Source organism: Fonticula alba (assembly GCF_000388065.1).
Source record: "Fonticula alba strain ATCC 38817 unplaced genomic scaffold supercont2.17, whole genome shotgun sequence".
NCBI lineage: Eukaryota > Rotosphaerida > Fonticulaceae > Fonticula > Fonticula alba.
The window spans coordinates 228754-238105 of NW_009242987.1; the positions used below are offsets into that span (position 1 = coordinate 228754).

Here is a 9352-nt window from a genome sequence, read left to right on the forward strand (position 1 = left end):
CGGGGTGTTGGGGGGTGGGTGAGGAGTCGCGCCCGAGGCTCAGCGGCCGGGCGGGGCTTCTTTTTCACCTTTTCGTGGCCCCGGCTCCTGCCGCCATTCCGGCGCACGTTGCCGTCACCGCGCGCCGCGCCCTGCACGCTGGGCGGCCGGGCGGCTCGGCTGGGAGGCCGGGCGGGCCCGCCCGCCTGCAGGCGGACCTCTGTCCCCCCCCCCCCCGGCGCAGGCGGACCAGGCTGCTCTTGCGGTCGTTCAGGGCCGTGGTCGCGCCCGCACCTCGCGATGCGCCAAGGACCGCGGTGGATCCCTCCGTTGGGAGTTGGGCCTGGGTCCCGGTGCGTTGGGATGCCGGTGCACGTGGGATCCGGTCCACCAGCCCGGCCGGCGGGCCCGTTCCCCCCTCCTCCCCGCCGCCGCCACCCGCCTTGTGTTCCGAGCTTCCCGGGCTCCAGGGGGGAGGCGGGCCACCGGTGGCGGGCACCCTCGGCGGCTGTGTGGCGAGATGGGCCGGAAGCGGGCGCGGGGGGCGCACGATCGGGCCGCCGGCGGCCTGTCTTGTCTCCTTCTTTCTTTTTTTCGAGGGGGAGGGCATGCGTGCGTCGCGCGGCCGGCGACAGAGCGCCCAAAGCCCGCGGGGGCGATGTGCCGGCGCGCGTACGGCGATCGCGCCGACCACAGGCCCGGCGACCTGTGCACCCGGGGGATGCCCCTGGTGTCGCATGCATGTGGGCCTGGATGAGGGGGGCGGCGGGAGGCGTCTCGCCCGGCAGGCGGCCGTGCGGCCTCTGCGGCCGTGCCCTCCGATCGCACTGGACCCCGGTTTGGAATGCCCACCAAGTGCCCGACGAGAGGGGCGCCATGCCTGGCACAGGTACAGAGCCGGCCTGGCCATGGCGTGGGCGGCGATCCCACAGAGGGGAGATCTTCCCGTGGGCTGACAAAGGCTTGTGTGCGCGTGCGTGCGTGTGTGTGCGCGCGCGCGCGCGCGCGAGAAAGCGACAGAGAGGAGGAGACAGAGCTCTGGGGTACTTCGAGCACCTGCAAACACCGGCACCTGTGGCCTTGCAGCGCCACCACAAGCCCCCATGCCGCACATTCTTCTCCTGGGGCCAGGCAAGAGAAGCCCGACGACGGACCCGAGAACAGAGAAAGAAGAGAAAGAGTCCCCTCCCGCCCCCCGCGCCCTGCCGCCCCTGCACCCTTCGCAACAGCAAGCATCCGTGGCCGGGGGTGTGGCCGTCAAATCCCGAACAGCAAGGCACACGATGGGGGGAGTTTCTACTTTCAGGGGGGGGGAAAATGGAAAAGACTAGATGATGATGGAGCCCGGCCGGGCCAGCGCGCGCTGCGATGGCACAGGCAGGCGCCAGCCCCAGGACACGGGCGACCGGGGGGAAAGGGGAGGCAGCAATCGCCAGCCTCGGGGCTGGATCCAAGTCGAGGCGGGGGCCTGGCCACAGTCTCGATTCGGGCTCAGCCCCCAGGCCGTGTCCATGGCCCGGAGGGCAGCCTGCCGGCGGGCGTAAAACCGATACCGGAGGAAGAGCTCCACCAGGACAACGGCATCGTTGACGGCATAATTAACCTGGGCCACGGGGAGCTTTTCCCGGCCGGCAGACCAATTGCCCATGGTCCAGGTGTCATCGAGCCGCAGACCGAAGCAATGGACGACCGTGGCTTTGAGGCCGCGGATGTTGGAGATCTTGAGGTGGGGATTGTGCAAGGACTGATCCCCCGGCGGGCAGGGGACCTGATGGGGGTGGCGGTCATATTCCGGCGGGATGGTGGCCGGCTGGCCGCCCTGCGCGTAGCTCGGCTTGCTAGGATAGGTGGGCGGGGGTTTCGGCCGAGTTGACAAGTCCACGAAGGGCACAAGCTCCTTGCCGGCCAAGCCGGCCAGCGCGGCCGTCGGGGGCACATCACTGGACCGAGCGTACACCAAGTTGGTCCAGCGCCTGGCCGGCCCGGCCGCGCGGAGGTACTCCCCGAGGCAGCGCTTGGCCAGGTCCAGGTGGCGGATGGTGTCCATCAGGAAGATGATCGACTGATTGAGGGCCGCATCGATGCCGGCCAGGGAGTCCATGGTGTTCGGCTTCACCGGGGTCAGGCACACCTGCACCAAGTCCGGCCAGGTATTCGGCCGCCCGGTCTTGGGGCAATCGGAAAACTGAAATAGATTCCCCCGCGGGAAGGCCTCCGTGTCGAGGCTCGACACGCCGACCGACTGCCGGAGCATATTCTCGAAGTACCTGGCCTGGTGTGGAGAGGTGATCCATACCGTTCGGCTGCCCTTCGGGCGGCCATACATCGGGTATGGCGGTCCGTGGACGTCGGGAATCACTTCGTCGGCCGGGACTTGGAGGATATATCTCATCATCCCCTGCCAGGCAATGATGCTGGGGCTCCTGGCTACCACTCGCACGCCTGGCAGCGGAGTGGCTTGCGCAGCCCAACGTTTGAAGGCAAATTTATCTTTCGAAAGCATCGTCATTCGATCATTATACTCGTCCATCCAAAACCGAAAGTTAGCCAGGTGGGCGGCTGGTATTTGGGTGGTACGTCCCAGTCGAGGGAGTTGTGTGTGTGTGTGTGTGTGTGCGCATGCGTAGGTGTGCGTAGGCGTGCGCGGATGTGCGCGGATGTGCGTGTGGTTGTGTCCGTCAGTACATGTACACGCGCAAGGCAGGTCCCCAGCCCAGAGGCCAGGAGACACCCCCCCCAGCACGGCAAATGATGTACCTTCGGAGAAAAAGGTCTTTCGCTTGCTCAGGGACGGGGAGACAAACAGGAAGGTATGCATGAGCTGACAGGCGGAAACTAGCCCGATGAGTTTGCGGGTGAGCACGCCAGTCTCGCGGAATCTTTTGACGACGTTCTGGTACTGGCGTCTCAGGCGCTCGTCCACATCCAGCAGGGTTTGCTCGAAGTCCTCGAGCCGGGGCGGAGTCCACAAGCCGTAGGCCATCATCAGGGCGGACAGGGCCTGACGACAGGAGGGCGCACGCGGGAGCGGAGGGGCGGAAACATGGAAAGGTTAGGAAGCAGAGAGCCCACAGGGGCAAAAGGGGGCCGAGAGCGGCCAAGGCCAGCCCACGGGCAGGGAGAGCAGCATGGCGCGCGGACGCACGAGGAAGGTGGCATTCTCTGAGGGCACCCTGCTGAAAGTGTAGGTCCCCCTCGGGGATAGGGCCAGAGGGTCGATGTTGACGCCGGACTCTTGGGCCGCCTGGACTGCGTGTTTTTGGCGATGACCACCCCGCGCAGCAGGGAGCCAGTCGAGCGTGTCCGGCCGCCGGCAGGGGAGGGGAAATGGCGGCATGCGTCAGGCCGGGATGTGGCGAGCGAGGTAACAACCCCACAGGGGTGGCGGGAGGACAACGCACGTCGGGCCGCCAGGATCCCATAGGCATGCGGGCCGTGGCCCACCTGAGCCTCGAGGGGGCTGAGCAAGCCCAGTTTAGCCACAAAGGACTGCAAGTGGGCCTTGGATTGGGGGCGAGGCGAGAACGGGAACAGGCAAGGCAGCGGCTCGACCAGGCCGGAAGAGCACCCGTACATTGCGCGCAGTTCTCGGGGAGCCGGGGCCGGGCCCGGTGTCGCCGCCGCGGCCGTTGCCGCCGCCGCCGCCGCCGCCGCGGCCACTGCCGTTGCTGCCACCGTGGGTGGGGCACTGGATGTGGTGTTGGCCACACCGGCGTGCGGGGTGGCAAGCGCATCGGCCAGCGGGGCACCGTCGGGGGCGTGTGCCGGGGCGTCAGCCTCGCGAGGGGTCGAGGCATGGCGATTGGTGTGCCCCTGCGAATGCGTGGAGGATCCCTCCTCGGGGTCGGTGGTTGCCTCAGCATGCGCCGCGGCCATGGCATGCATGGCACGGCGCGATGGCACGGCGGCCAGCACGCGCCAGCAAGACCGGAGCTGAAGCATCCCGAAAGCAGGCGAGATAGCTCGGCGGTCCCGCGCAGGGGGCTGGTGGAGGGGTGAGGGTGGTCCGGGGGGGGGGCGGGCGAGCGGGCGAAGATCCGGGGATGCGGGGAAAAAGAGGGCAGAGGAGAATGAGGTGGAGGGGGGGGGGGGATGCCTGTGTTGTGCGCGTGCGCGCTGCCGCCTCGCCACGACAGCAGCCGGGCTTTTCGGATCGCCGAGGCGAGGTCAGCGCCCGGGAGATGGGGCCCCTTCCGCGTGGGGATCGGTGGCCGGGTCGCTGCCGGCCCGGTGCCGCCGGCGCGTGCGCGGTGCCGGCCCTCCCTGCCCATGCGTGCGCGGCCGAGCGGGGACGCCAGCAACGAAGCACACAGTGCCAACGCTTCCGCCGGTGGTCGCCCGGCGAAAAAGCCCCCCCCCGCGGCCGAGCCCCACACCGGGGCTCTCGGTCCTGACCGCGCCCCCGTCTGGTCGGTTGTTCGCCGTTCCTTCTGCCCATTGCCGGGTGGGGAGGGCGCGCCCTGATCGGACAACCGCCGGGTACCGGGCTGCTCGTTGAAGAGCGAGCGCGCCGGGGCGCCCCGCTCCTCCTCCCAGGGAGGGGGGGGGGACCAGGCACACACAGACACACACACACACACACACACAGCACGCTTCTCCCCGTTCCCCCCTCTTTACGCCTGTCCCTTCCCCCCTTCTCGCGATGGACCACAGGGAGGACGCCAACCTGGAGGAGCAGCTCCAGGACATCCGTGCGGTCCGCCTGGCCGCGCAGTCGCTCGTGTCGCTGACGGATCAACTCATCCAGGTGTGTTTGTGGGTGGGCTCCGGCCTCCCCTGCTGGACGCCTGTTCCTTTTTGCCTCCCCCCCCCCCCCCCCCAGGCCGACTACTGACCGCCGTGTGCCCCCCTCCTTTCGCTCCCGGTCTCCCTCCCGAAGGAGGTGCCGGTGGTGGCGCAAAACTTCGAGGTCCTTGGCTGTGCGTCCTTGCCCCCTTCTCCGCCCTGCACCCCGCGAGGCTGGTGCGTGCCGCGCGGGAGCTAACCTTCGCCCCTCTCTGCGCTGTGTGATGTCCCGGCCGGGCAGCCCATTGCACCCAGTGGGAGGCGGTCATGGATGGGTCGCTGGCGGCCCGGACGCCGGCCCGCGGGCCCGGCGCCCCATCCGTCTAGATGTCCTCCCCCCCCCCCCCTCTCCGTTGTTTTGGCCCTTCTGGGTGGCGGCGCCCCTGCCGATGCACGGCGATGCGCCCGCCCGCTCTGCCCTGGGGTCTCTGGCCCGGCTCGTGCGTGACGAGGTATGCCAGCGGCTTCCCGCCTGCCCAAAATACAGGCCCCCCCCCCCCTTCCAAATGCAAGCGCGCACAGAGCGGCGCACATTGGGTGTGGTTGTATATGCATTTGTGTGTATTTTCGGCGAGGCATGTCGGAGGGCACGTGCGCCGGGCGCGACAGGGGGCGAAGAAAAGAAGGACGGGCGAGGGTGTGGCGGCAAAGCCAGGGGCATCTCAAACTGCAAGAGCCAACATGGTGCGCGCGCCCCGCCCCCTCCGTCGGTCGCTCTGTGGGCCATATGTGTGTGTGTGTGTGTGTGTGTGTGTGTGGCGGCACGGCAATTGGGCTTCCCCCGCCCCGGTGGGCCGGGGTCCGTGTCGCCTCAGAGAGCCAGGGCAGCCAGCAGCCCGGCCAGCACCGGGGCCAGGATGGCCAGGAGGGCCGGCGCACGGGCCGACACGCCGGCGGCATTGCAGAACTCCTGGACCTGGGCGGCAAAGGAGTCGGGCTGCTGCTCGCGGCAGGTGCGCAGGTAGGGCTCGGTCTCCATGATGCAGGCTTCGGTGGAGGGGGAGTTGCAATAGTTGAAGCGGGTGATCCACCGGGCGCACTTCTCGCCACAGTCGACGGTTTGGCTGGCGGCGTCGGTCTGGCAGAAGCGCGTGATGTCATTCGGGTCGGAGGGGTCCTTCCGGCTGCATCCCTGGCCGATGGGGTCGTCGCTGGCGCTGCCGGCAGGGGGCGGGCCGCTGGAGCTGGGGGCCGAGGATGCCGCACTTGAGGAGGAGGAGGAGGAGGAGGCAGCCGCGCTGGAGGAGGAGGAGGAGGAGGCCGCCGCGCTGGAGGAGGAGGAGGCCGCCGCGCTGGAGGAGGAAGCAGCTGCGCTGGAGGAGGACGCGGAGGGGGAGGAGGAGGCCGCGGCAGATGAGCTGGAGGCCGAGGCCGATTCGCAGCCGGGCGGCAGCTGCGGCGGCGGACGCGTGCAGAAGGTGCGGAACTGCCCGCCGTAGGAGTCGGGCTCATCGCGGTGGCAGTCCACGATGTAGTTGCGGAAGTCATGGTAGCAGCGGGCCGTCGACTCGGCGTTGCACCAGTAGAAGCGGTGAATCCAGTCGACGCACCGCTGGCTGCAGTCGACAAACTGCGTCATGATGTCGCACACGATGAGGAAGTCGCTGTCGTCCTGGGGATCGTCGGCGGTGCAGCCCTCGCCAATGTAGTCGACATTGGGGTCGGTGTCATCGACCAGCTCGCAGTTGAGCGGCGGCGGCGAGGAGCCGGAGGACGAGGCCTCCGGCAGGGATGCACTGGTGCTGGCACTGGCACTGGCACTGGCGCTGGCGCTGGCGCTGGCGCTGGCGCTGGCGCTGGCACTGGGGCCGGAGCTGGCGCTGCCAGACGACGACGAGCCGGGGATCAGCGAGTCCGGGATGGGAGCGGTGAAGCCGGGGATGGCCTCGACCGCCATGCCGGTCAGGGTGGGCACGGGCAGGTTGTTGCCGGAGCACAGGTCGCCCGAGGGGAGCCGGCGGCGAATGTCCTCGATGGTCCAGCGGCACTGCCGCATGAAGTCCAGCGTGTGCATGTAGCACGACAGGGTCGAGTGCTGGCAGGTGAGGTTGGTGTACTTGGTCAGGGCGCAGGCGTCCGAGCAGGGGTCCTCCCGGCAGTAGTGGTGCTGCACCGGCTGGAAGGGGTAGCGAAGGGCATTCAGGGCGTCGCAATGGACACTGGCCCGGCCGGGCCGGGCGTGGGCCAGCTGGGCGGCCTGCAGCAGGAGCAGGGTCGCCGCCAGGAGTAGGGCATACGGCCGCATGGTGGATTTGGCGTCGGACGAGGCGGGGGGAACACGGAGGGGGGGCGGGGGGACTTGGGAGGAGGGGGCTTATTCCCGGTGCGGGGAAGGGGGTGTGCTGGAAGAGAAGGGCGACTTTTCTTTGGGGGGGTGCCAGCCACCTGGGCCGGTGGGCCGGCCGGGCCGGGGCCATTTAAAGGTAGGCCGGGGCCAGGCCGGCCAGTGGGGCCGAGCAGGCTCCCGGCGAAAGGGCCCCCCGTGGCGCTGTGGGCCTGGCAGGCCCCACTGGCTGGGATGCCCCCGGTGTGCGTTCGCGCGCATCATCGTGCCTCTCCGGGTGCGGCTGTCCGACTCCATGTGCGGCCGGCTGCGTGCGGCACGCCGCCACCGCCCCGGCGGGGCCCGGCTCTCACGGCCCGGAGGCAGGTCGCCGCGGTCGCACCGGCCAGCTCCCGCACCAGGGGAGGGGGGGGGGAGTGTACCGCCCCGCGAGCCGGGCCCAACAGCCGGCCCGTGCTGCCTGCCGCGAGCATGGGGGCCACGGCGCCGTGTGCCGGCGGCGCCCTGTCACCGGGCGCGGCACGCGATCCAGGCTCGCCGGTGGCCGACCTCCCCCTGCCGCGGGCCGACACACCGGGCCGGTGCCGGCAGCCGGAAGGGCCTCCGCCACCGGCGTGTCAAGCCGCCGGGCGTTTCTCCGGGGGGGGGGGGGGGGGGGCCGGCCGCCTTCGGCGATCGTGGCGGCATAGCCCGGACCGAAGCGGCCTCTGCCCTGGCAAGGGACATGGCACGTCCTTCCCCCGGCCTGGGCAGAAGGCGGCAAACAATAACACACACACACACACACACGCACACACGCGCGAGCGCCAGCCCACCGCCCGCCCCCCCCGCGGGCCTGGCCAGTGCGAAGCACGGTGTCCCGCACGCTAGCGACCAGGTTGATCGGCGGAGCATTCCCCAGCGAAGGACCTGTCCATCTACACACCCCCCTTGGGGATCTGCGCCAGGGGTAGGTGCATTTCTCCGGCGTTGACATTATATTGGCATATGTGCATGTGCATGCTCGTACGGTGGCCGGCAGGCGGGCGCCCGTGTGCCCGGCGACCGGCACCGGTGCCACCGGGGGGCCAGCCAGGCCGATCAGCCAGCCCGCCCCGAGGGGGCTCCCCTGCCGAGTGGCCAACTCTCGCGACCGTCAAGAGCCGGCTCTCCCCCCGGCGGCCTGGGCGCCTCCCCCCCCCCCTCCCCGGCAGGGGCGGATGGTCTGGGTCGGCATGCGCCCGGCCGGCCCGAGGGTCAGGGGCAGGGGCGAACCGGCAGGCCGCACCTCGGCGCGGTTCGCCCGCGCCCGCGGTCCTTCCCATCGTGCCCTCTCTCTCTCTCTCTCCCTCTCTCGGGCGCCGGGGGGGGGGGTGTCAGTGACGCGCGTGCGCCCGATGACGGACCCGATGAGTGGCCGCCCGGTGCCGGCGGCCGGAGGAATGAGCAAACATCGTTTCCGGGCTAGCTGGCCGGCGGGCAACCCGCACGCCCGGCCGCCGGCGCCCCATTCCCTGGTCCGACGCCGGCAAATCTGTCCCCCCCCCCCCCCCCCCCCGCGTTCATTGTCACGTCGGGGCTCGCCCGCTGGCTAGTGGAACAATAACACTGGACCCGCCGGCCGGGGGAGGAATTCAAATTCCCACTCCCCACGGGCGGCGGCCGGGGGGAGGGGGGGGACATGATCGCCGAACCCGGCCGTTGTGGGTTGTCTGCCTTGCCGAGGCGCGTGCGCGCGCGCCCAGGCCCGTGAGAGAGTCGGCTCCCGCCGCGGCTGGTTGGGGAGCGGGGCGCGTTCCAGCGTGGCGGCCGTGGCGCGCGCGCGCGCGCGCGACCGCCACCGGGACACTTCCCGGCGGGCATCCCGCCCCACCAACCCGGCGGATGGTGTTCCACGGCGGACGCGCGCGATGCGCCGTCGTGCACGCGCGCTGGTCGCCGCCCCCGGGTTCAGTGCGCGGGGGGGGGGGGGGGAAAGAAAACAACGACTCGCGATCTGGTGTCCCAGCTCAGGAGCCGGGGAGAGCCAGCACGCGCCTCCTGGCACGGGTGGATCGCCGTGCGGGCCCGCCCGCTCGCGCGGGTCATGCGGCACGGCTGATCCGCTGGCCGGGGCGCGGCGGGAAGCTCACGTGCGCAGACACGCCACCGGGCCAGCCGCCTGGCCGCGCTGGCTACAGGACCAGTCATTCCGGAACTGACACCCAGATGCTTGTGGGCGAGGAGGAGGGCGAGGGACGGTGGCCGGCAACAGTGGCTCCGGCCTCGCCATTGGGGGGCCGCCCTCATGCCCTGGCACTCGGGGGGTGGGGTGGGGTGGGGTGG

General features: G+C 70.4%; 3 protein-coding genes across 3 annotated transcripts; 2 read left to right on the forward strand and 1 right to left on the reverse strand.

Annotated features, from left to right (window-relative positions):
- Positions 1-1260: 1260 nt before the first annotated feature.
- On the reverse strand, positions 1261-3921 carry H696_06055 (hypothetical protein; the record flags this gene model as incomplete). Its single annotated transcript, XM_009499823.1, has 4 exons — positions 1261-2538; positions 2737-2980; positions 3125-3228; positions 3381-3921. 4 exons carry the CDS (start codon positions 3919-3921, stop codon positions 1307-1309), a joined length of 2121 nt encoding a protein of 706 aa, XP_009498098.1. The 3' UTR covers positions 1261-1306.
- A 624-nt stretch (positions 3922-4545) lies between these two features.
- Positions 4546-5271, forward strand: H696_06056 (hypothetical protein). The gene is made up of 3 exons (XM_009499824.1): positions 4546-4726; positions 4859-4898; positions 5006-5271. The coding sequence occupies exons 1-3, from the start codon at positions 4622-4624 to the stop codon at positions 5089-5091; spliced, it is 231 nt and encodes a 76-aa protein (XP_009498099.1). The 5' UTR covers positions 4546-4621; the 3' UTR covers positions 5092-5271.
- Positions 5272-6043: 772 nt separating this feature from the next.
- On the forward strand, positions 6044-7137 carry H696_06057 (hypothetical protein). The gene has a single exon (XM_009499825.1). It carries the CDS (start codon positions 6251-6253, stop codon positions 6992-6994), a length of 744 nt encoding a protein of 247 aa, XP_009498100.1. The 5' UTR covers positions 6044-6250; the 3' UTR covers positions 6995-7137.
- The last annotated feature ends 2215 nt before the right edge of the window (positions 7138-9352 follow it).